We start from the raw sequence: 26949 nt of genomic DNA, 5'->3' as shown, positions 1-26949 counted from the left end.
TAATTGGAAATATCATGGGATGAAAATATATCTACACGATTTAATGAAAATTATATATAACCAATATCCCCAGCAAACCAGCTGGTCACCATAGGCCAGAAAAGGGTTTAAATAAAAAAGAAAGTTAAGTCACTATTGTGACTAAAACTGGGTGAGTAATGACAATCTAAATATTACTATTTTATAAAAACGTGCAATTTCGAACACTCTATGCATCATCTCAAACAAGATAAGCTAGTCCAAGTTTCCTTAAGACTGAATGGTCTAAAATTGTAATATTCAAATCTTTATAATTCTGTCAGATTTGATCGCACAAGATGGAAAGGAGTTTCTTTTTTATTTAAAAGTTGATGTGTCAAGAATATTTCGCAAACCAGAATATCTTAGGGCCAAAAGACTGTAAAATTTAGACTGTATAATTTTTTAAAGTACAGAATGATTCAAATTAAAGCATCCCTGTTTGGGATGGACTGGCGAGAGAGCCAGTCCACATAACGTCTTCATATTTGGAGAACATACATTTCAAGCAATGGGAAATTGATTGGTGCAATAAAAAAAATAGTTCAAAAAGGCCGCCAGGTGAAATGTGGCGCTGCGATAGGTTTTAGGCAATGAATATGAAACATGACACCAACAATAAAGGATGGAATGCGAGGTATCTGTAATAAACACCATTATTGCGTTACTAATGCGCAAATTTCGCTAGCAAGACAAAAATTCGCATATTCGACATTGTGAGCTGCATTGGAGAACAAAATATGCATAATAGGCGAACAAAAGATCCTTCGTAACAGACAAAACGCTGGGCATACAGGTTCTCGAACATTCTTAATAAATGGGTATAAACAATTATGGTCTACAATTATTTTAAATTCAAGTCGATTTCAATTAGTTTCGATCAAACTACACATGAGTATTATGAATGGAGGAAAAAATACCACTTCAAAGAAACAAAATTTTTAAAATTACTATATATTTTCAATTAAAGTGAACAACAAATTATAATTTTTTTTATTTCTTAAGCACTTTATTAAGTGTGTATGAGATTTTATACTACATTAGTTAATCTGTGACAATAATATCAACACAGAAAGAAAATGTATCTAACGCGATAAAAATCAAAATCTAACAAAGAACTCCGAAAATGTGTTGATTTTATTTATTACATATCACTCCTCTGATGAGTAAAATCATCCAAAAGAGGAATTCTCAAATTCCGGAAATGAACACGTGTCCTTGGATCTCTTTTTCTCTTTTTTTAATTATTGCGCTTACGTCCATAAGGATAGAAAAGGTAGACAAACCATTTGATGAAAATTTAAATTTTGATATAAAATCCACAAACAAAATTTCAATTAGCTTGCCCTTTGCGCTTCTGAATTTTTTTCGATTAATGATTTATAAATTTATTTATTTATTTTGGATTCATAACAGTTTGGGGAACATATATTGATGAAAATCTCAAGGTACCAGGATGAAAATATGCCATTGAAATCTGTTAAGATCTTTGAATAAGATTAATTTTACTCTTGAAAAGTCATACATATAAAGTCATTCCCATCTAGAACCCTGTGCAGGATTTTTTTTCCCGATTTTCTTGGACTCTTCCACAATTTGAGAGGTTTTTATGTTAAATTTCATTGTAAAGGAAGTCGGCGTCCTGGTGTACGGGTAGCGCATCTTCCCCGTGATCTGGGCGTCCTGGGTTCGAGTCCCGGTTCGGGCATGGTTATTCTTCATTTGTGTTCTGTGTGTGAACGTGTCCCTCTGTAAAAAGGGGTTGTGCAATTGAATGTGCGAGTTTCATCTTCATATGAGCCAGAAGTCAGACTTCTGCCCTTGGGTGCTCAGGGGTCTTTACCCTCAGGAGCTACTGCACCCTCTTTCCGTGGTACCGCGAACACGACATCATCATCGTTGTACAGGGAAGCAAACTTCCGCATCTAATTCTATTGACAGAATCCGGAATTCGATAATATTCTCCGATTTTGCCATCCGTATCTTGTAATGAATTTCATATATGAATTTAATTGTATTCATGAATTATCGCATTGAACATACAGGAATAGTCTGTTCAACAGACTGTCAGTCAACCACATGGCTCATTTGGTCAAAAATTTGGAACAGATTTAAAAATGTGGTGATAAAACTATTACCAAGTTTCATCTATCTAATTAGTCACATATTTCAGTTGTCATGTTCATATGCATATATACGAGTAAACAGACCTAATAACCTTCGACGGATTTGGTTCAAAGTTTGATTTTAAAAAATTATATAAAGAGGCGCAAAACAAATTTCATTATAACGACCATTGTTTGTTCTATCTGATGCTGTATCTATTTTTCTCCTACAAATATCAAAACATACAAGGGGAAGAATGCGAGAAAAATATCTAAAAAAATTTAAAAATTGTCTACATTAAATTTTAGAAATTCGGCTTCTGAAATGTTATGAGTCATTATCATGGTTACCTGTGTGCCACATTTCATAGTTGTAAATGCGATAGATTTGTTCGGACATTGCACAACAAATATTTCCTTTGATATAAGTATAAATAGAGTAGAGTAAATAATATTCGCTATAGTATTGTTAATAAAGTAGGATATGTATCATATTCCAATAAATAGCTATATGAATAATAATAATAAAAAACCCCGGAATAATATGATTGCGATTATTAAAACTGTGAAATTTGGTAACTTTTTCATTTCAGCTATCTATACTTATAATAAAGCTCAATGTGTGTGTGTGTGTGTTTGTGTTGGCGTTCTACAGGCCAGACCATTCAAAATACAGCTACCAAATTTGGCACGTATATACCTTGGAGGCAGGGAATGTGCACCTGGGGGTTATTTTTTCGAGTTTTAAATGAGAATTTTATTTATTTAAAAAATAAGCGAAATTTTGGCGTGTTTCTGCTATAACTTCCGAAAATATTACCGCAGAAAAAAGATTTTTACATGAAGTTAAAGATCAAAAATTTATCTTTTAAATGATACCAATGTTTTAACCTTAAAATTAAATTTCTATTTTTAATGAATTTTTAAATAAATATTTTAACTATATTTTTCAACAATTTTTTTCGTACAAAATAAAAATAAGATTTAAGCTGCACGAGCACGTTTCACATTCATGGGAGAAAATTAGCTTTTTTCAAAGTGTTGCCATCACATTGATTAAAGCTCCAACTAAAAATAAATTAAATCTTTTTGGAAATGAAATCTGCAAAAATATAATTTCCGGCACGTGTCTGTAGAAAATGAAACAAATATGAAATATTATTTTTTAAAAAAATTCAAGAAAAATTATTTTATGATCTTTTACACTCCCTATATTATTAATCCAATGAATCAGTTTTATTTTTAGGCAAATTTTGTTTAATATGAACAGGATATCCATTCAAATCAGGGCCACACAGCTAATTTGTAAACCTTTATTAAGACACAGATCTGCTAAAATTGTCTAAATGGAAAATGATTATATTTTATGTAACTTATTATATTTCAATAAATGCTCTAATAAATAACGAATTTTTGATTTTACATAAAGCTTCTGCTGTGGAAATCACGAATAGCAAATGTTCTTGAAACACTAATATTTTAAATAAAAAGAGTTAATTTCCAATCAACTAAATCAATCACTTAAACTGACTGATTTATGAAAATTTGAATATCACTATTCAATATAAAAAGGATAATTTTAGATTTTCCATCGATCGTTTCAAAGAAAATACGCCAATCAGCGCACAGGTTTCTCAAGATTAATTGGCCTAAGATTATGAAAATGTTGAGTTTTTCTAAATTTTTAACATTCAAAACTTCATAAATAAGTCTTAGTTGATCGTTGAAAATAGAAACATTCATTCATTTATTTAAAATTTGGTGTGTCCAGAATATTTATCAGAATCTGATACCTTACTGCATTAAATTTAGACTTCATAATTTTTGAAATATATTTATAGGCTGGAACAAAATATTTTTATTGATTTCATTTCAATCCTTTTGAAAGCAAAACTAAAAACTGAATTTTATGCTGAATCTGAGAAATTTTTGTTGAATTATTGTTTGAGATATTACATAAATTATGAAAAATATTTTGTAGTTCACATAAGACTTAAATACCGAGCGATTCTGTTTGCAATACTCATATTCAATAATAATAATAAAAAAATAACAATAAAAATGGTAAATAAAATAAAAAGCTTGGTTTCATTAAAAAATATCTTTATACTAATTACAATTTCAGCATTTCCACTTTAAATTAAAGTTGAAGTTTTATCGGAAATGACAACACATTAGGAAAATATATATATATATAGTAAATTGAACGAAACGATCTAAACAACAGTATAAGTTTGGAATCACTATTAAAATTTGAAGATTAAAAATGTTTTGTTTGAGAATCTATTAAGGGACCAGTTACTTAAAATATTTAATTGAAAATTGTAGCGAGAGGTAATACTGGCGAACCGGCTGGTCGCCAAAGGCGGCTAGTATTAAATAAATGCATGTATAAAGATGGATTCTCAGTTTTACATTGAATAATTTATAGAAAGTACAACAGAGTTTCAATTATGGCATATAAGCAGGGGAAGGCCCATATTGGATAAGAAAAGAAAGGATAAGAAAAAATTTTCTGAAAAAAAATAAATCTTTACTGATATTTTGAAGGAAAAAGAGAAGACGAAAAAACAAACTAATCCATATATAATTTATATATATCCTAATATAAATGATAAACAGCATTGATATTATCTATTACAGAAAAAGAAATTAGGTTTTTCTATTAAAAGTGTGCGCTGTTTTAAGTTCTTACCCAACAAATAAACATTTTCTTTCTATTATATCACGGATTGTTCTGCAAATTCATCCATTGAAATAATACTTTTCTTTTTAGTTGCTATAATAAAACGGTGGTGCAGAAAAAAAAAGTTATAATACAAAAAAAAAAAAAAAGCCTTTAAAACAGTAATTCAAACCTCTTGTAAGAAGTAAGATTATATTTTTAACTTGATTCGTCCATCCTCGTTTGGTTGCATTCTCATCAATTCCTATAGCATTCTGGTCGTAATTGTTTTTATATTACGTAATTTTCAGAAAAGATACATTAAACAAACATTTCTTGTTAAAAATAAAAGGCAACGATATTTATTGTCACAAACATCTTATATGAACATGAGACTCTCGTTATTCAACCCACCGAATCTTCATGTTGATACATATATGGCTAAAAGCGATAAACACCCACCACACAGTTGGAACATTTCAGAATAGTGAAAATGCAAAATGTGTATTTCTTTTTTGATTATTGCATTTCAGTTATTGATTACTGAAACTTTAAAATCAGAACTAACTGACCAGCTTCGATTCTTTAAATCAAAAATAATAAATTTTTTTTTATCAGGCAAAAAGAGTGCAGCCTTCTATTTGTTGGAATTATTGAATATTTAAGAAAAAAATGTTATGAAAAACTCTAATATAATTTGTATATTGATATGCTTTGTACTATCGGAAGAGCAGTTAATAGTAAGCATAATTTAATCTAGATGGTAGAAAATCTATCTTTTGACGTGTAACAGCAATAGATGCGTTTTGATTGTACTAGACCTTATGTCTGGCTTTCCTTAATTGCTTTAGGCATTATTCACAATTAAATCCTTCCGTTGTTCATCTTTTATGCTTTAACAAGAATTTTTTTCAATTCTCGAATTCTCTGTATATAATTTATTCTCGAGAAATTTTTGAACCTTTATAATCGAAAAGATTTTTAATTGCAAGAAAACTCTAAAAACTGTCAGGATTCGTATTTATACATGATAGAGATATTAGCATATTTTAGTCTTTTCGAAATATTTAGCTTCTTAGATGTGGTTATCAAAAAGGGCAGAAATATAAAATATGACACTGAAAGCAACTGATCTTTCTGAATATCTGAATTGAAACAATTTAAGTAACGTTAAAATGACCACAGAAGCGAAATTGCTTTCGTCAAGTTGCATGCCTATTTCCTTCCTCAGAGATGCACAATAGAGACGAAAATGGAATTGGCGCCGCGTATTTATCGTGTATCATTTAATACGATAGTCAACGTCCACAAAATGTTTAACGATTCAGAAGTTAAAACTGTTTTTTTACTTTCTTGTGTAGGTAGTATAGAGAAAGTATAGTAATCCTAAAAAATTCGAACTCCAGATTTTGACGAATCTCCACGTTTTAGACTACTTTGAGTTCAAAAAAACATATTTTTGGGGAAATGTCTGTCTGTTTGTCTGTGACAAAGATAACTAAAAAAGGCTTTAAGTTAGATGATTGAAATTTGATGTATGGTCTTATCACCAAATATGCAAATTTCTATCAAATTTTGCATAAAATTTGTTAGAAGAAACCTGCCTGCCGGCTGTTCGAATATAAGATAATACGATAACTACAAAACGAAGAGAGCTAGATGGATAAAATTCGGCGCACAGATTTAACACCGATAGTGTTGACACCTGTCAAATTTTGAGCCAAATCCAGCTGTGGGTTGACTGTCTGTCAGTCTGTACTTTCAAAAACATGTAAACGTGACGGTTAAAAATGTAGTAACTTCAATATATCAAATATGGTATGAGATTTTGTGATTATAAATGGAATTCTGTGGCAAATTTTTGTTTCAATCGGTTAAGAAAAACGTTTCTAAAACAGAAATTTGAATTTTGGAAGTATTAACACATAGTTGGAATTAAGCGCCGAATGGCTGGAAATGGCAATGGCTTAAAATGTTAAATTCTCGCCAAAAGTTATTTTTCATACCTCATTTTCATGCAAGGCGTTGTCTGGCATGACAAGTTTTTTACAGAGTATGCAAGAAAGTTTTGAGGAGATCCCTCCTGCTAGTTTTTTTTTTATGATATTTATTTCAGGATGGTAGAATTCATAAATGCTGAAATTTAAATAATAGTTTTGAGTTGATTACGAATGTTTGAGATTAGGAAGAGCAGATCAACATAATGTACATTTTTAAACAACTTTAAATTTGATTTAATATAAAGCTGATAGTTTTCTTAAAATAATTTTCAAATTCCTTTTTTTATATTAACCTCAAATAAAACAAAAAAAAAATTAATAATCGCAATTTAACTCTAGGGTGTAAGAAAATAAAAGTATGTTTTTCCACAAAACAACTCAACCCTGCATTTTATTGAACTGATGTGAACGAAGTCTTTCGGTGAATTCGTACCGCGTGGTTCACACGCTTTAATTGCGTGTAAGAATTATAACTTAGGTTAAAATAATTAAACTTCCAAAATGACTCATTATAATTTTAAAAATATTGTTGTCGTTCCTACTGCAAAGGTAAATGTTTAATTTTTTTATACAATATTTCAGTTATAAATGCTTTTTGATTTCTTGTAGTAATTCGTTATACTAGATCTAAATGATCATTTTGTATTTTATCTTCTGTTTTTTAGGAATTCACAGATATCGTCCTTTCGAAAACACAGAGAAAAACTCCTACAGTTGTTCATAAACAGTATAAGATCACTAGAATTCGTCAATTTTATATGCGTAAAGTGAAGTACACGCAACAAAATTTTCACGATAAACTAACACAAATTTTAACAGATTTTCCCAAACTAGAGGTAAGTAATTACTTTATATTATTCTAGATTTAATTTTTTTAAAGATTTTGAAATCTTTTTATAACATCACAATAAAATTAGATTCCTAAGTATTGCTACGAAACAAGGCTTATTAACGGCTCAGCTAATTGTATCGATGCGTAGAGAGAGGAAAAATGATCATATCCTGTAATTTTTTAAAAAAATTTTTTCCCTCTGTTTGTATGTACTTACCCAAAAATTGTTCATTGCTCAAAGTTTTTAAACAATTTAAATTACGACGACTCTGTATTTGAAATTCTATTTCAGTAGACGTAATTTCCTAATTAAATAAAAAATATTAAGATCTTAATGTCGTAAATTTGTTAATATTTTGAATTTTAGGTTCCAAATTAAGAACATACAATACAACATTTAAGAATAACCATTTTTTTTTTTTTTTTTTGGTTGCGAGTTAAGTATTTAAAAAAAAAGAAAACGAATTTAGAAATGCAAGTTTTTAAAATGCTCTAATATGCCATTGAAGGATCACAATTTAAAATAATAATAATTTTAATTTCTCATCTTGGGCCTATAAGATATTGATTTGAGTAAAATTAAAAACGATAGGTTAAGTAGTTGGAAATTAATTTAATTATTAAGTTGATATATTGGACAAGTAGATATATTTAATTAGTATGTTTTACTACTTTTTCTATCTTCTCCTAGACCCATTTTTTGGAAGTGATAGATGAGAATTGTTGGAGCTTCACTTGTATTTTTTTTTTTTTTTCATGTAGAATTCTCCGATTATTTTATCCGAGTTAGTAATATGTGATTAAATTGTCTAACTTCTCTTTTTCAATAGACAAAAATTTCATTAACAATTTTCATCTCACAAAGTGTCTTATTACCCCAAATTTGAAAAAAAAGTAATTAAAAGATATAATTTAAAAAATTATAAGCCAAAATAAAGCACTAGGCTAAAATTTTTATTCCAAAATGCTGAAAGATTTGAAAGGAATCAGAATTCCATAATTTAGAGAACTCTTGCTGTTATATACAAATAGTAGTTTTCATATATTAATTTTCAGTTTTAATTCATTTTCAACATTATGATTTTTTTTAATATATTTGATCTAAATCATTTACTAAATATATTTGCGTTTTAATGCTGTTTTAATTATTGGTTTGTATATATATTGTGTCATTTGAAGGAACAGCTGAAAGATATTTTCCCCTTCTCCTGCATGTTTTAAATGTACATAGTTGAATAATAAAGCAATATTATATAAAGTCTAAGGATTTAAAAATATTTCAGTAATTTTACCTTTATTGGTACTATATTATGCTTCATTATTTTTAATTTTATAGAAAATGAAATGAAGCACAGACTATTCTGTTTATCAACTAAATTAGTTGTTAAACTTGCACATCTGTGCTAAATTAATGCATTTATTCCAAAATTAAAAAAAAAGCATTTCTTGAAATGTTATGGAAATGTGCAACAATATACAGAGAAAACCTTTCTTGTTTATCTGTTAAAGTAAAGAGAATATATATTTCTAATTTAATACTAATAATTTTATATGTTTTGTTTTAGGACATTCATCCTTTTTTTGCTGATATATCAAATGTATTATATGATAGGGACCATTATAAAATAGCTTTAGGTCAATTGAATACTGCACGCCATTTAATTGATAAGTAAGTTTTTAAAAAAATTATTGCTCTTTTTTAAGTAATTCTTATTAAAATAATTATAATTGGACTAAAATATTCTCTTTACTTAACTTCTTTATTATTGGAATTTTCGTATGTATATCAAATAGTAGTCTTTTATTACATATAAATTTTTAATTGAAATTTGAATATGTTGAAACTTAACAGATCAGAACAAATTCAATTATTTCAATTTTTCAGTTCTTAAAAAAATGTTTTGTCAATTATCAAATTAAATTTTTAAGCAAATGTTCTCAAATTTTTTTAAAAAAAAACTGAAAATAGGTATTTTTATAATTTTGGATAATGTAGTAGAAATAGTAATGTTTGAATGTTGGTTATAGGTACTTTTTTGTGTGTTGAACTGCAATTAGAAATGTAGAATTCGTGTCATTATTTGTTGTAATTTGTACTTAATTGAATTTCTTTTTGAATTAATAGATGCCTATTCCTTGTAAATTTTGATAATTTTTGGAAGATAGATGATATTTGCTGCATTTTGTCTGAACTGTACATCTGTGTTTAATTTTATTTTATTTCTGAAAAAATTCCTTTAAAATCCCATTTAGCTTCGCCAAAGTAAATGGTTTTAAGTTTTGGCCACATGATGGGAAATATTAAATCATACAATAAATATAATTTCTATAATTTTATTATAGAAAACTTTTGTTGCTGAAACATTCTGCTTTTATTATTTTAAATGTACCAAGTTCATATATGTTAATATTGCTGAATCATACAATCCCATTTAGCTTCGCCATAGTAAATTGTTTTATTTTTTGGCCACATGATGGGAAATATTAAATCATGCAATAAGTATAGTTTCTAAAGTAAGTGTTTGGAAAATTTTTATTGCTGAAACATTTTTTCTTTCTTTCTATGTATTTTGAAATACTGTGTTTAAAAAAATATATTTTGGATGTCAGTGTTGATATTATGCTCATTATTTCTGTTACTTGTTTTCCTAGCGTAGCAAAAGAATATTGCCGCCTTCTAAAATATGGAGATTCTTTATACAGATGTAAGTTACTGAAGAAAGCTGCTTTAGGAAGGTAAATACTATCATTTTCTGAAGTTAATTTAAAAGCATTTCCCTCTTTGGACATATTTCCTTTATTACCTTACATTCACATTTTACTTGTCTAGTTTTTTTTAAAAAGTCCTACTTACATCTTTGTGTAATTTTTTGTTTTTAGTATAAACAGTTATTTCTCGCATTGTCACTGCTGGTCCAAAAAGGTGCAGAGTTGGCTTAGTTTAATTTTTTTTCACATGATTATTAATCTTGCATTAAGATGCTTGCACTGTATTGATTAGAACTCATTCAATTGTGATGTAAATGATTATTCATAGAGAAAGAAGTGCTGATAATTAGAGGCTGTTTCTGAGTTGAATGATTTTTTTTCATTTCATTTTTAAGGATACTTGGATATGTGTTAATAGCAGTGTATTGTTTATATCTGAGCTTTATAAAATGTTTTACTTGTATGGAGGAAGTTAATGTTAAAAACTTTGAACTGATATTGAACATTTTGCAAGCATTATGCATTTACAATTAAGAAATAAGCTTATTAAAAATAAATTTTTTACATGTGTTAAGAAATAACAAATGACAAAACAATTGCTGATTATTCATCAGTATTTTCTATTTTTCTTTTAAGTTATTACTTAAATTCTTTCTATTCTATTTATTATTTTATATTCCATAGGATATAGGAAATTTCTGTAGGTTTTAACTTTATGCGATATTTGTAGAACAGTGATGTAAACAACCCATTCTGAAATGAATGATGTGAATTAGAGGCTGTTTCTGAGTATTTTATCATTGTATGAGAAGTTAGAATATGTTAGTGATTAGAATTTCCTCACAAGTTTGTATAAAAGTTTGGCACCTTCTGAATATTTTGTGTAACCATGATGAAATAAACTATTCTTAATAGAAAATGTTGAGAATTAGAGGCTGTTTCTGAGTTACATTGACATTTTATGAGAAGTTTGAATATTGTAGTGATTAGATTTTCTGCAATTTTTAGTGATTAGATTTTCTTCATGCAATTATGTGTTGTACAAACATCTTATTCCTTTTGAATATTTTGTTGAACTATGATGAAATAAACTATTCTTAAGAAAAGATGCTGAAAATTAGAGGCTGTTTCTGAGTTCCATTGACTTTTTTTTAATCACTAAGCTATCTACTAATGCTGAAAATGTATATGTGTGTTACTGCTCTAAATGAAAGATCATTAATGATATTAATTTAATAGCTGTACAAATGTTTCCTGAATTTTGACAAATTTTAATTTTTTTATGTACACAGGAAATGTAACATAAGATATTTAAAATACCATGGTCTTAGTGTCTGTCAGTTTGATGGAATCATAGACATGGAGTTATATCTTGAATAAGTTGTTCACCTGGTGGGTGTGACTAGTATCAGAATAAAAATAAATTTTAATGCAGATTTTTAAGAATTTCAATTATTTGAAAAGTTGAGAAATATATAGTTTTTGTGTATGTTGGAATAAAGTATTGCATTTATTTTGATTTCTGAAATGATTTGAAAAATAAATTAATAAAATGTGAAGTTTATAATTGTAATTTTTTGAGAAGAGAAATATACATCTTATTAAAAAATTAAGATGTGTGAATATGCATGTTGTCCTGCTTTTATTTCCTGCTACAGGTTATAAGGCTTCATAAACATGCTAAATTAAATAGAAGGATAAATTAGCAGTTTTTCTTTATACTGGTTTAACTGTCCAGTCACCCTTCATACACAGAAACTTTTTTTTTTTTTGAATAACACTGAATGTTGTAAAAGCAATTCGTGTGTGTGTGTTTCATTTAGTCTTCTCATTTTCTGATTCTAAGAAGTATTTTATCTTTTCAATTCTTCATGCAATTATGTGCAGTTTTTTGAAGTAAAATTTGTAAAAATTATATTGAACTATGTCTTGTCTTTTTGTAAGAGGCAAGGTAATTGTTTTCTAATTGCTTACATAAGTATTTAAGTTAATAAAAAAAATTAAATTCATGGATTTTTATGCTTTTAGAAAAATATAAATAATTCTAATATAAGTTTATAAAGAATGGGGGCGGGGCTTATTAGTTTTGGACACATAAGGCATTGAAAAATATTAATTTCAATTCTTAATAAATGTTTGATTTATTAAAATATCTTTTAAAATGAAAAAAAAGTTTTATGATTTTAATTTACATGAAAGAAAACTTCCCAAATTCTATCATAAATATGCTTTTAATTTAGCCTATAAAATATTTTTGTTTTAATTAAAAATATTTATAGGCATTCTTTAAAAGATAGCTTTCTGTTTGTGTACTTCACATAGTTGCTTCACTTAATTGTGATAAGTGAAATTTTATTGTTTTAAAACTAGATACAAAGTTTGTTACCAGCATGTACTAAGGATGGTGTATATATTCTTGTAAAATTTTATCTTATTCAATAAAATAAGCCATTGTGCATTCATGTGATATTATTCTCATTCAGGATGGCTACGATAATGAAACGTCAAAATGAAAGCTTAAAATATCTTGAAGAGGTAAGGCAGCACATGTCTCGTCTGCCTTCTATTGATCCAAACACAAGGACTCTCCTGATCTGTGGCTTTCCAAATGTTGGAAAATCAAGCTTTATAAATAAGGTATGTTTTTATATCTTGCAATTTTATCTAAAGTTTTAAGGAAATCGAAGGGAGGGGGGTTGACTTTTCACTGATCTTATCTAAAAAATTTTTAATTTACTTTACCCTAAACCCTTTTCTGATCATTTTGTTTGATCCTATTAAATGAACATTTAAGATAAAATGTTATAGCTGTCTTTTAGGAAGGAAACATTTCAGTCAGCATGCAGATAATCTAATTTTGTTAAAAATGCTGTATTATAATGAGCCAACTTATATCATGACACTGAATATTAATATTTAATTTCAAATAAATTTTCCATTCAAAATTGCTCGATGAAAAGATTACTCTGCATGTTTGATATGAATGTTTTTCTTCCAGGTGACCAAATGGTCTTTGAAAATCACCAGGTTCTAATTTTTCTGTGCCTCCTACATGCACCAATAAATCAATCATGTGACATTTTAGTTATAGATGAATGAAATTGTATGACTTGTTATGAAATCTTTTATGAAAACAGGTAAATTATGAGTTCTGAAACATTTTTATTTCATGATAAACAGTGTTTTGCATTGTTTTCTGTACATAATTTGCTAGAAACTCACTGCATTTTATATGAAAATCATATTCTGATATACCAAGCTGTAAATGAAAAATCTAATACATTGTCTATTGGTATAGGTGAATTTGAATGGCCTTGAATATTTAAGAAAATTCAGAACTTGTACTCTAATGATGAAAACGCTCTCCAATGCTTATAATATATGCTGATAAATAGTATTTCTGAATTGTACAAGTCTTATTTCATGGTAACAGATTATTGTCAGATTTCTTGACATGACAAGCTATACAAAGATTAATATTATTAAACTAAAATTTATGCTTCTGTGATGGGAAAAGTAAATCCGAAAATTAAAAATCCTATTCTGATATACCAAACTGTAAATGAAAAATCTAATACATTATCTATTGGTATGGATAGATTTGAATAGCCTTGAATATTTAAGAAAATTCAGAACTTGTACTCTAATGATGAAAACGCTCTCCAATGCTTATAATATATGCTGATAAATAGTATTTCTGAATTCTACAAGTCTTATTTCATGGTAACAGATTGTCAGCTTTCTTGACATGACAAGCTATACAAAGATTAATATTATTAATTAAAATTTATGCTTCTGGGGCAGGGAAGGTAAATGGAATAAAATATTGTGCTATAAAAATTGCAACTATGATGAAAATCATCAAAACTGATAGAATATGTTGATAATTAGAGGCTGTTTCTGAGTTGTACGAGTTTAGTTTTCTATTAAGTTAAAAATTTAGTGCTATTTTTTCAAGTGGAATGTTACCAAGGCCTTTGTAGTACCCTTCTGCATTGTGCTGTGGAATCATTCCAATATCATATTGCCAAATATCATTTATGTACTTGCACATATTGCATATCCCTTATGTGTTTGGCTACAAATATTAGATTTTCATACACATTGATTTCTAAGGTTTTTTTGTTTTAATAAATTGTTATAGGGATAGTTTTCAATAATACTTCATAAATAACACAATCAAATGAATGAAATTATTTACAATATTTGATAACTAGTCCTCATGAGTAAACTTTCTGGTAATTTTTTTTTATGTAAAGGAAAAGATTTTAAGGTTAAAAAAAATAGGTTGTGTAAAATAAGTATACCAATATGAATAATAGCGAGATCATATATCTTTATGAGGAATGTTACCAAGGCCTTTGTGGTGCGTTTCTGCTCTGTGCTGTGGAATCATTCCAATATTAATATGCTAAAGACCATATGTATATTTGGCTACCAATTGGACCAAATATTTGTGTATTTGGCTACAAATTATTTCTATATATATTCTTGTAGAGAATACTTATAGAAGTACATAATTTATTGAATCCTTGCTGCCTGTGAGATAATTTTTAGCTTTTAAATGAAATTATTTCGTATTGTGCAGCCTGGATTAGAGGCCATTTTTGAGTTAATATATAACAGATTTCGATTTAAGAATATAAATTAAAAGACAGTATTGAGAATTTTCTGTTATTTGTGTTAAGACTATTTATTATAATTTTTTTGCATATTATTTAAAAAGTGATTTTTATAATTCCATTCCAGTGTCTGGATTTTAATAAAAATTTTAATAGCTTATTTACTAATGTAAAGAATACAAGTACATTTTTATGAGCATTGCAAAAGGGTGATCAAATGGCATTGTAGTAGATGTAATCCTGAATTTATAATATAGTATTGAGATATTTTACTTTTTTTTCCTTGATTGTCTAAAATATTGCAAGCCCCCTTTTCAATATTTTAATAAAGTAATTTTTTTAAGCATATTTGTCCTTTGTTATTTGTTGTAGGTAATATAGAAAATCAGCAGTTAATTTCATGTATCTATTTTTTCAATGATAAATTCAGATTGCTGAAATTCCTTGTTTATTAATTTTTATTTGTATGTAAAGCAACTATTAAACATTTTTTAATTCTTATAGTTGAAGAAAGTTTTATTATCATTCAAATTGTGGCATATTCGGTTACACAATTCAATCAGTTAGAAAAGTATTGTATTTTTTTAAAATTTCTAGTTAAGAAAGAATGAGAGAACCATTTGTTCATTACAGGAAAATGGAGCTAATGATGATATAGTAGATCCAACGCTGAATTTACATGATGTTACAACTTTCTGATGCTCCTAATTTCCTCCATTCAAATAATGAAATATATTGATTTTAATCACTGAATACTTATTGGTGTAATGATTTTTAATAATTTGTTGGTTAAATTTTGTCTTATAATCCTTTAAAAAAATGTCTGCTGTAATGATGAAAACACACCTCTAGTGCTTGTAATAAATGCTAATAGTTAATCTATACAAGTTTTGATTTTATTTCTAAATTACCCTTTTGTAAAAAAGTTGTGTAAAGTAAAAGTTTAAAAATAGTTCTTCTAGTACAAAAGATAGAGAAAATAATTGAACGGAGTATCATTATAACAAAGATTGTCAAAGTTCGTGCATTACATTTTTGTAGAATAATTTTAATCATTTTGTATTTGATTACAGATAGACTTAAGTAGTTATTCTTATTATAGAGGTCCTATTTTAAAAAGTACTCTTTGTGGAACTTGATGGCTTACAAACATTTTAATGCAATGATGAAATAATTTATTCATATTGTAAAATGCTGAAAATTAGAGGCTGTTTCTGAGTTGTTAAAATGTGTAATCAGTTTTTAGATTATTAAAGGATTGTATAATTTATCTTGTAATTTTGCTGTTAAAAAGAAAATGAATGAATGAAGGATTTAGTTGATCAAACATTGAATTAATGTTAAAACTTTATGAGACATATATTCTATTTATCTTCTCTCCTCTTCCTTTAAATGAAATAATTTTTGGTGCATTTTAAGTAGATTTTTAAGTGAAATCTTTCAATGAGCATAGTTTACTATTTTTATTATTTTTTTTAGGATACTGAAGCTTTATAAATATGCTGAAATTGAAAAATAAATTAGCAATTTTTATTTTAGTTTTTTATACTGTCAATTTTTATTTTTAAGTTTATATTTAATTCAAATTTGAAAGAGAATATGAGTAAATGATGATTTGCAGATCCAACGCTAAATGAATGATGCTATAGCTTTCTGATGCTTATAAATATAATGTACTTTTTTTTTCCAAAATGAAATAATTCTAAGATTTAAAAAAAATGGTGAATGTGGTATTTCATTAAGCATATTGTCCTGTTTTTGTTATCTGTTCTGGATAATAAAGCTTCATAAATATGCTATAGTAAAGAGCGAGATAAATTAGCAGTTTTTCTTTTCAATTGTTAAACTGTCCAGTCAACTTTCTTACAGCATTAAGTGTTTATTTTATTTCAATTTATTTAGAAATTTATTTGCTAGTTTCTTTTAATTTTCTTTTGACAAATGAGACAAATATTTATACACATTGTCTGCCATCATTATTCAATTATTGTAATGATGCTTCGTACGTGTGTTACATAAATAAGGAGGCAAATATAGCATCACAGATATGTGATGATTATTTTGCTTCCTTTACATTTTTAATTGGCAGGTATTTAATTCCTAATTGGGTATATCTAATGTATGATAGCAATCTGATGTGACCAAATTCCAGATATTTTGTCTATATATTCTTAGTATTTAATGCATCTATGCATTATTTAACTAATATGTGTATATATTCGTAGTATAATACATTTATGCATTATTTAACTAACATTGAACATATTATGGTGCATAGCCATACATCAAAGTATTGGTATTAAAATTAAGAGTTGTTTTATTATGAATTTTATTTGGTATTTAGATTTTTCCATTTAGCTTAAGAAGAACATTTGATAGTTTTCTAATCTCTAAGCAATCGAATTGCTTTTACAGGTGATTTATATAGATATTTGGAAGTACATAAATAAAATAATTTTTTTAAAAGCTTTGATTAATCTAAAACATGTATGCTGTACTCTCGTAAAAGGTATATTTTTTGAAAGCTTAAAGCCTATTTTAAAATATAATGAGCTGTTTGATTTAGTAATGTATTGGAATATGAACTTTAAAGACCACTTTTCATTGCAAGCATAAATAATGGTTTTTAATTTTATTGTGAAATGTAAGCAGTTATAAGGTGTGTTGCAACTGATTTTATTCATGCATATAATGAAAAAATGTTTTTCATCATTAGAAAATATTTATATAGAATTATTCCCCCCCCATTTGAAAATTCTAAATAAGAGAGTATTTTGTGTCGTTTTAGATAACAAGAGCAGAGGTAGAGGTTCAGTCATGGGCATTTACCACCAAATCTCTCTATGTTGGTCACACCGATTATAAATATCTTAAATGGCAGGTAAGTGATTTTTAAAATTTTTATGTCTGTAAACATTGCACATTTAATATATGCATTATATGAAGCAACTATATATTGGTGCAAGTAAATAAGTTGAAAGGTTTGAAATTGTAAAAGTAAAATGTTTTTTTTTTTTTTTTTTTTTTTTTTTTTTTAAAGGAAAGTGTTGACTTATTTTTATAATATGAATATTTTAGGTAATAGATACTCCTGGAATTCTAGATCATCCAATTGAAGATAGAAACACAATAGAAATGCTTGCTATCACAGCACTGGCACATTTGCGAGCTTGCGTGATTTTTGTTATAGATCCTTCTGAACAATGCAATTATTCGGTGGAGGAACAGGTATTTCTTATTTTGTAATATCTGTTTATTATTATTATTCTTTTGCAGTAATGTTTTTTAGTTGTTAAAATAAGTATTTATAATTTCCAAGGATCATAAAATTTTGCCAGGTAATGAACTTCTGGTTATTGTAATGTTGGAATATGCTATGTTTAATTGGAAACTTAATTAATATTTTTTTCCAACAAAAAATTCACATAAAGGAATTATTTCAAGAAAGAAGCTAGAAAATGTTTTCTGAAATATAATTTAGTTCATAAATGTGAACAAAAAATTAGTGTGATTTATTTGCATATCGTTCTCTATCTAAAGTATAGTAAAAAAATGTGTTAATTAAATATTCTAAATACATAAAAAGGAATATTTTTTAAATAAAACTATTTATGGATATTAAATTAAAACTGAAAGAATAATTAAAAAAAATTAAGGCATGTTTTGAGACGATTATTACAGTTAAAAGTAATAATTTCATTTAAATATGCTACATTAAATAAGAAAGCTAATTAGCAGTTTCACTTATTATTTGGTGAACTGTTCAGTCACTTTTCTGATACTGTGTTCTAATTTCATAAGTTGTTTTCTTTCTTTATGTTTCATTTGCACATTAAGTGCTTGCTTACTATTTTGTGTTAGTTGTGCATTAATTGGTATGATTAAGCTTTAAATCTTTCAAGTTTTTTTATCTACTAATTTCCTCTTATTTTTATTGCAGATTGGTCTGTTTAATAGTATCAAGCCCTTGTTTTTAAATAAGGTAACGATATTTTAAGGAATTTATAACTATATGTTATTTGAAATTGCAGTTAATGCATTTTTATTATTATTATTATTATTATTATTATTTGTTTACTTGCTGATTATTTTATATTCTTCTAAGGAATTATATGTATAGTTACTTATACTGACACATTTATTTTTCAGCCAACTGTCATTGCTGCTAATAAAATTGATGTATTAAAACTTGATGAACTTCCTGAAGAAAAAAGAGTAAGTTTTATTTGATAGTATCTTTTATCTGAAAAGTAATTGATAGTTTTTTCTAATTTATTTCAAATTAATTTAACAATTTACAAAGTTTTAATTAATATATTTTTTATGCATAAAATAAATATTTGTTCTCATAATTCTTGGATTATAATGTCATTTTTAGAAGAAAAATAGTATGAATGCATTTTTTAAAAAATATTCAGGAAATTAAATTGAATTACCTGTTATACTAAATCTCAACCCGAATTGAATTTTCCACCTCTTGCCATCCAATGTAAGTAAAGCCATCTAATGTCTGCATATTCATTACATCATGCTCTTCTTAGCTTATACATATACAACTGTTAAGTATTCAAACATTGCTTCATTGGTAAGAGAATTGATAATTTTTATAAAGCAGATGCTTTTTCTTTAATTTTTTTGTACTTAAAGAATTGAGAAGGAAGTGAAATACTATTAAATCCTATAAGGCATAAAGGTGCTCATTTCTTCTTTAATCACAATTTCAATAAGTTTTTATTGATTTTTTTTCATCTAAGTGGCTTATGAAACCATATGAATTATAAATTTTAAGGCCATAAAAATAAATTGCAAATGCATGTCTTCATTTATTATAAAGGGATTTTTTTAAAAATATGAAGTATTCTCATTTACCTAATCATTATTTAAGGAAGAAATTATTGTCTTCAATATTTTTATTTTCAATTTTCACTTGTTTATTTAAAAAAATTAATTTTCTCTAGCAAAAAATCAATAGTCTTGTTGAAGAAGGCTACCCTATATTTGAGATGAGTACTCTAACCGGTGAAGGTGTAATTGAGCTTAGAAATGAAGCCTGTGATCGTCTTCTAGCACATCGTGTAGAAAGTAAATTAAAAGGTAAAAAGGCTGGTGAAGTCATGAATAGATTAGAAGTAACTCAACCTACACCTAGAGATAACAAGGTAAGTTATATAAATTATAAATAAACGTTTTTTTTTATTGTGTGTGTATGTGTGAAACATTTGTATAAAATGCTTAGTTAAATTCTAATATGCTATTTTTCTGTTTCCTCTCTTGCTCTAAAGCATATTCAATTCAAACACTACTAATCATCAAAATTTTAACTGTATGTATCATCATTGGAAGTGAAAATTGTATGTCCCATGTTGACTCTGTAACACACATACTCTTGCATTTAAATGACACATAAAATAAAGGGTATGTGCAAAAAAAAAAAAAAATTTTTTTTAAGCACACATAATTTCCATTTGTGTAATATGTTATGCTAGCAGTTATATCAATTAGTTCATATTATTTGCTAACATGTTTCCTTAATAATTAAAATATGCTGTTTAAATTTATTAAAATGTTTATTGATGAGTACGGTAGAATAAAAATTTTGTCTGCTGTTTTGTAATATTCCAAATTAAAATTCAGTATTTGTGGAAGAGTTTTGAGTAGAATACTTATTAATATCTAGTTGTATTACCCTAAAATAATTATTTATCTGATCATTGTATTGAAAGATGGGATAATTCTTCATTAATTTGAAAATTGCCTATCATTGTGTGGCATTTAGAAAAGCTAATTTATATAATTATGAACTTGATCACTAAAAATCTTTTTTGTTGCTCGGAGTGCTGATAAATTTTCTCTAAAAATATTTTCAAAAATGAATTACTCAACATATAAAATATTCTTAGTTGCATTTGTTTATATTATTGTTAAGTCACAAAATGCTTCTGAATATTTATTGTCAATAATTTATTTTTGTAGGCAAGACCTCCATTTATTCCAGAAAAAGTGCTGGAGAAAAAGAGCAAAATGGAAACTGATAACAAAGAACGGAAATTGGTAAATGATAGAATGATATATATCTATTCAAACTTATATCTTTATTAATTCACAAATATAATTAGTCCTCCCATAACATTGCTTATTTTTTAAAGAAGAAGATTAAGTAGCCATCCTATAGGTTGTCATTCTATGCTTAATTTGACGACACAGAAATGAAACTTTTGACTGCTTTGCAACAATTTTTCAGCTTATTTTTAATGCTACATAAAATTACTATTGCATGATATTGGAAGGTTGAAAATAAGATATGTAGTTATAATCATAATATAGAATTTATTTCATTTTGGTCATTCGAATTATATATTTGATTTGAAATTGTTTGCTTGAACATGCAAGCACCACAAATCCTGTTTTTGAATTATTGGAGTGAATAAAGGTTAGCAGAGGTTTAATTTTAAGATACCATTGGCTTTGAGTAGGTCTGTGGTTTATAATTATAGAATTATTTGTAAAATATAACTCTGGTTGCTTTTACTTTTTGATATTTGATAATTTAATGTAATAAGATCCTTTTTATGATCACGTATATGTTAGTGGTCTCATTTTTTTAAGGACTATATATAATATAAAGGATTTTATTTGTATTTAAATGTAACATTTAGTAATCAAATCTTGTTAATGGTTCAATTATTTCTTTTATAGGAAAGAGAACTTGAATTAGAGCTTGGTGATGATTATATCCTAGATTTAAAGAGTAAGTATTTTAAAATTTAAAACTCACCAAATATGTGGTTCTGCTAATCAGCAGATCTTTTATGTTCCTCTCAAACATTTTGATTTTTTTTACCCATCTGGTTCATTTTATTATTTGTTTTTACCTCATTACACAAGTTAATCATCTGTGAATTTATCTTATGAAAATGTACTTCTCTTGGTATATGATAATAATAAAATTAAAAGCCTTAAATAAATATTTCATTCTAATTTAAAATTTTTGTGCTTAAGCAAAAGCACTGAAATGTAATCTTATGATGTGCATGTGCTAGTTTTAAAAAGTGCTGTGCATTTAATTGACTTTCTTTTTACAATGAAATATATGGTCATATTTGTCAGGATATATTAGTCTTTTCATTTGATTTAGCATGCTAATATAAAATTATAAATTTATGTTCTTTCACACATTAAGTGAATGTGACCAGTATTCTGTTGTAAACATCTGATAGGCTGTAAGTTTTTCTTATAACATCCCATTTAGTTTTTTTTCTTTTTTTTTTCTCTGTAATAGAAAATTATGTAATTGCTGAAGATGAAAAATATGACATTATTCCTGAATTATGGGAAGGACATAATATAGCAGACTTCATTGATCCTGATATAAAAGAAGTAAGTTTCTATTTTTTAGTACTTATCTTTTAAATGCTTTTTAAGTATTCCATAAATATGTAGAGAAATTTATTCTGATTAATTTGTTAGAAATTGGATAAATTAGAAAAGGAAGAAGAATTACGAGAGAGTGCTGGATTTTATGATGAAAGTGAAAGCGAAGATGATGATGAAAAAAGGAACATTCGTATGTTAGCAAGAAAGTAAGTTTTACGCTTTTGTAAAAAATGAAGATATGTAAAAGAAAAGAGAACAGATCTGATATCTATAGTTTGTTTTTAATTTTAGGATCAGAGAGAAAAAAGGTGTAATGAAAATTGAATCTCAGATAAAGAAAGCTTCAACCAAACCCAAGCTTCCACGTACAGTTAAGAAGGTTTGTAGATACACTATTTATTGTATTATTTGATTGTAAGTATTACTACTTTTATTTTATAATTAGTTGTCTGAGGTGACTATCCAGTCTGTCAAATATTGATAGTTTTCAGATGTAGAATTGCATGTAGCTTTTTATGTTCACAATTCACCAAACTATCCAATATGAAAGCCATGTTATTTTGTCTTATTTAAGTTCTGCTTATTGTGTGCATGAACCTTTCTAATGTAGACAGGCAAACTGATTTAAAATGAATTTTTGTGCAGTAATATTTTTAGAAGTTATAACAGAAAGATACCAAAATTCAGCTTAATTTTTAAGACAATTCTTGAAAAATCCCTTCAAGGAGCCCAATTCTATGCTTTGAAGTATATAGTGTGCAACTCTAGGTTAAATGGTGTGGTCTGTAGTGTGCCAGCACATTCATCTTCATTATTAATACAGATTATAATTGTAGGTTTTTTTTTAATTCAGGTTCTGACAGCTTAGCTTCTGAAACGGTTCATTTTTGCATACAGCATATGCAAAATTAATAATTAACTATAATATATAGTATGCATGGTAGTTGATTTGAGAAAAGTTATTTTAAAGTAATGATGTAAGGTTTAAGCTTCTGTAATTTATGTTAGTCCTTTATTTTGAAATCTGATATTAAGATATGTTTTCTTTTTAATTTTTCAGAGAACCCGAAGTGTTAGTAGATTAAGAAATGAATTTAGAGAATTGGGTGTTGATTTGGATGAAGATGGGGTAAGTTATTTAATTTTTGCCTAAAATAATAAGTAAATTCACTTTTCAAAACTTTTTACTATTTTCTTCACTATAGAATTATGCCCATCCTAGTAATAGGTCAAAATTTATATGAATAGGCATGCAGAAAACTGCTGTTAGTTATAATATCAGTATGAAACACTAATAAACAAAGTAACAATGGATATATTAAATCGGATATAATATTTTCGTCCCAATTTAATTAGATTTGCATGTTCTATTAAGAGGATTTAACTGAATTTTGTTCATGTTTGGCCTAAACTGGTCCGAGAATTCTTATGAAATTTATGGAAATTTCACAAAATATTTCATTGGAGTTTATTGGTATTGTATTTAGTTTTATTGAGATATTATTGCTTTTGAACAGGAGTACATTTTAAAATAGATATACTTTAATCAATGTATTGAAACTGTTTTAATAAGATTTAAATTATTGAAATTAAAATGTATTTTCATATTCTGACCCAACTAAAAAAATGACTTATTTAGGATTATAGTTATGATTTTTTTTCTAGATTTGATTCAATGAAAAAGTTTTAAAATTATTTTATGCTTAATAGAATAGACATATTTTGTAGAATTTAAGATTTCTGAGTTGTAACTCATCTTTCTCTCTTCCATATCTAGGGTCATTACAATGAGGCTGCTGTTGGTAGATCAGTTAGACCTGTTAAACGAAGAAGAATGGATAGTGAAGGTCGTGTCCGAAGTAGTTCCAGAACTCCCAGAGATGAATCTGGTGTTCGAGACAAAAAGGTAAATTGCTATAATGGTTCAAATATATTTTTGAATTCTTATTATTTTTGTTAATTGAAAAATAATTAGCAAATTTATTTTCTGTAAAAAAGATAATTGGGTAGGATTTAAATTTTTTTTTGTGTGTGTGTGTACCTCTATGTGGTGACTTATTGAATTTTTAATATTCAAAACAAATTATTTATGGCAATTACTAGTTAAATTATTTGTGGCAATTAATTTTATATTTTATATCTTTTTTTAATAAAAATTGCTGCTTTAACTGAGTTTTAAAAAGTTTAATGAAACTATTACTTTATTCAGTACATTTGTTAGCAGTAGTTATCAATATTAGTAAATTTTTGTTGTTGTCATAGTCTTTAAGAAATTGCTTTGAATTTAAGAATGTTTTAAATTCTGAAGTTTTTGATATGTATTTCCTCCCTTATTCTCTTGATGAAAATAAATTGTTTATTTAAACAAATATGTTTAATTATACTTTTTCTTTTAGATGAAGCAGAAAGCAAAGAAACTTGCAAAACTGGCGCAGCGTGCTGGAAACCGAAATGCAAGGAAAGGTGAAGCAGATAGAAAAATTCTGAATATGAAGCCTAAACATTTGTATGCAGGCAAACGTACTCTTGGAAAGACATCTAGACGATAAAAAAAAAACTCCTTTTTTTTTCCTGTTGGACTTTTCAAAATTATAAATCATATGTACATATTTTTAAATATAAATTATTTTTTTGTTGAATAAAATATGTAAAAAAATAAAGTATTGAATTTATAGCTTTTTTTGTTAAGAAAATATTTTTAACAATTCAGTTTTAAAGCATTTATATTTTATTTTGCTGATAAATTACTTGCTGCCAAATGTGAAAATTTATTGGTTTAACATCATTCTACTGTTCATTCTTAGATTTCATAAACCTTCCTAGAGCATTTCTGCATGTGTCAGATGTTCATTCTGCTCCCTCTGTCCCCTAATATATGTGTGTGTGTATATATATATATACACACACACACATTTAGCAATAGGGTGAACCAATTATAGAAGGGGCATAATAACCACTCATCTTTCATTATATTACTTCTTAGTAAAGTACATTCTGTAGGATATTTACAATTAATGTGTTCACTAATTTCAACTAATTAATAGCCTTTTGCATTTTCAACTTAATGACTGGTGGATTGTAGGCTCAAAATCTGATTCTTTTGCAAAACCTTTCGTGGACCGAATGTCCTTTCACTTATGTAATTTGGAGGATGAAGATATTCCAGTTCGAGTGTTATTCTCAGATGAAATGCCTATCTTTAAACAGTCTTTTTATGGTTTCATATTGGAGTTTTAATATTAGACTAAATTGTGTAATTTAACAGATAATCTTTGCTAATTTTATGGAGGCACTGAAATTATTACAATACTTTCAATTAACTTTGTAACATAAAAAAAATAGCCATTTGAAAATCTCACTAGCGTGTATGTAGTGTTGCAGATGTGAATATTTAATAAGATAAACAATTTTTTTATACAATCCATTTGTGAAATGGCACTAAATAATCTTGAGAATCAAGATTTTATTTACTAACTGCAAAGAATTTTTTAATTTCCTGTTGGTCAAAACAGTTTTTGACTTTCAATGATGTATTGAAGAAGAGGTTCAATCATTAGGTTTCTTTGAAGAATGACCTTTTATTTAATACAGAACTTTTTAAATTATGAATCACATGGGAAAAAAATAATGAAGATCACAGACCTTTTTCTTTTACATTTTTGAAGGAAAACGGTTTTGATATGAAATATTTTTGAGTTGTTGAATATGTTTTTCATTTGAATTTTTATCATTATCAATGCCTCATGTTGGTCCCCCCCCCAACTTTGTGATCATGAATAAATGTTTTTGAAGGAAATGTGGCTGTTATCGGAAAATGTCGATATAAATCCCATTTGGTTTTACAATTATTTTATCTGGAAATTTAAAATGATCCGATATATACACCCTAAGGTTTTTCATTTAAATCGGTTGTTGGATTTATACATTTGTTTGGATTTCTTTATAAATCTTGGGACAAAACAAATTAGGAATATTTATCTGTAAATATTGTCTCCTACTATTAAGAGAACTTCTGAATATTTATGTGTAGCCTGCCATCCAACCACCACAAAATCGTGTGATTTAGACAGGACTGATGTGACTGGCTGGTGCTTTAATCACCATCCGTCTAGCAACAAATTTCTGACCTGAACACCTTTATACGAATTGACTCCTGTCTTCATAGGCATTATGTCTGGATAATCATGTGCCCATTGGCATCATCCTCTGAGCAAATGGCATTTATTGATTATACAAATATTTGTTATCTTTGAATTTTAATTAATTTGAGGTCAAAGTTGAATATACTTTTTCTGTTGAGATTAAATTTTCTTTTCTCTCTCTCTCTTTTTTTTTTTTTTTAGAAATTAAGTATAGAAATAGTGGATTCCTGACAATGCTTTAAGGGGGGGGGGAAATCGTGAATCAATAGAGATTATAACTTTCAAATTTTGTTTTAATTTTTTTCCATGTTTCCATTATTAAAATTATCTTTCAGAATTAATCTAAGACTAGACTGGTTTTTAAAGGGTGTGTGCATAATGCGCAGTTTATTGTGTATTTGTAAATCTTAAATGTTTTTTATACTAGATTATATAAATAAGCAGTATATGAGGTTTAATTAAATAACGTTTGAAGTACAAAT

The 26949-nt window shown here is 27.0% G+C and overlaps 1 protein-coding gene across 1 annotated transcript; it reads left to right on the top strand.

Annotated features, from left to right (window-relative positions):
* Positions 1-7189: 7189 nt before the first annotated feature.
* On the top strand, positions 7190-24999 carry LOC129963225 (GTP-binding protein 4-like). Its single transcript, XM_056077427.1, has 18 exons — positions 7190-7337; positions 7454-7624; positions 9186-9289; positions 10273-10356; positions 12813-12966; positions 17740-17832; positions 18030-18179; positions 18892-18933; positions 19101-19166; positions 19910-20110; positions 20925-21002; positions 21648-21699; positions 22231-22328; positions 22419-22531; positions 22617-22704; positions 23386-23454; positions 24103-24231; positions 24722-24999. Exons 1-18 carry the CDS (start codon positions 7290-7292, stop codon positions 24872-24874), a joined length of 1893 nt encoding a protein of 630 aa, XP_055933402.1. The 5' UTR covers positions 7190-7289; the 3' UTR covers positions 24875-24999.
* The last annotated feature ends 1950 nt before the right edge of the window (positions 25000-26949 follow it).

The sequence above is a fragment of the Argiope bruennichi genome, chromosome 1, assembly GCF_947563725.1.
Source record: "Argiope bruennichi chromosome 1, qqArgBrue1.1, whole genome shotgun sequence".
In the NCBI taxonomy this organism is placed as follows: domain Eukaryota; kingdom Metazoa; phylum Arthropoda; class Arachnida; order Araneae; family Araneidae; genus Argiope; species Argiope bruennichi.
Note: the sequence above shows the minus strand (reverse complement) of the source record. Positions and strands in the feature narration are given on the sequence as shown.

What these genes read in the sequence shown, in the direction of transcription:
- LOC129963225 (XM_056077427.1), top strand. Translation starts at nt 7,290, where the DNA reads ATGACTCATTATAATTTTAAAAATATTGTTGTCGTTCCTACTGCAAAG. An exon ending in TTGTCGTTCCTACTGCAAAG is followed by an intron (nt 7,338 to 7,453) that starts GTAAATGTTTAA and finishes TCTGTTTTTTAG; the next exon opens with GAATTCACAGATATCGTCCT. An exon ending in TTGATTTGGATGAAGATGGG is followed by an intron (nt 23,455 to 24,102) that starts GTAAGTTATTTA and finishes TTCCATATCTAG; the next exon opens with GGTCATTACAATGAGGCTGC.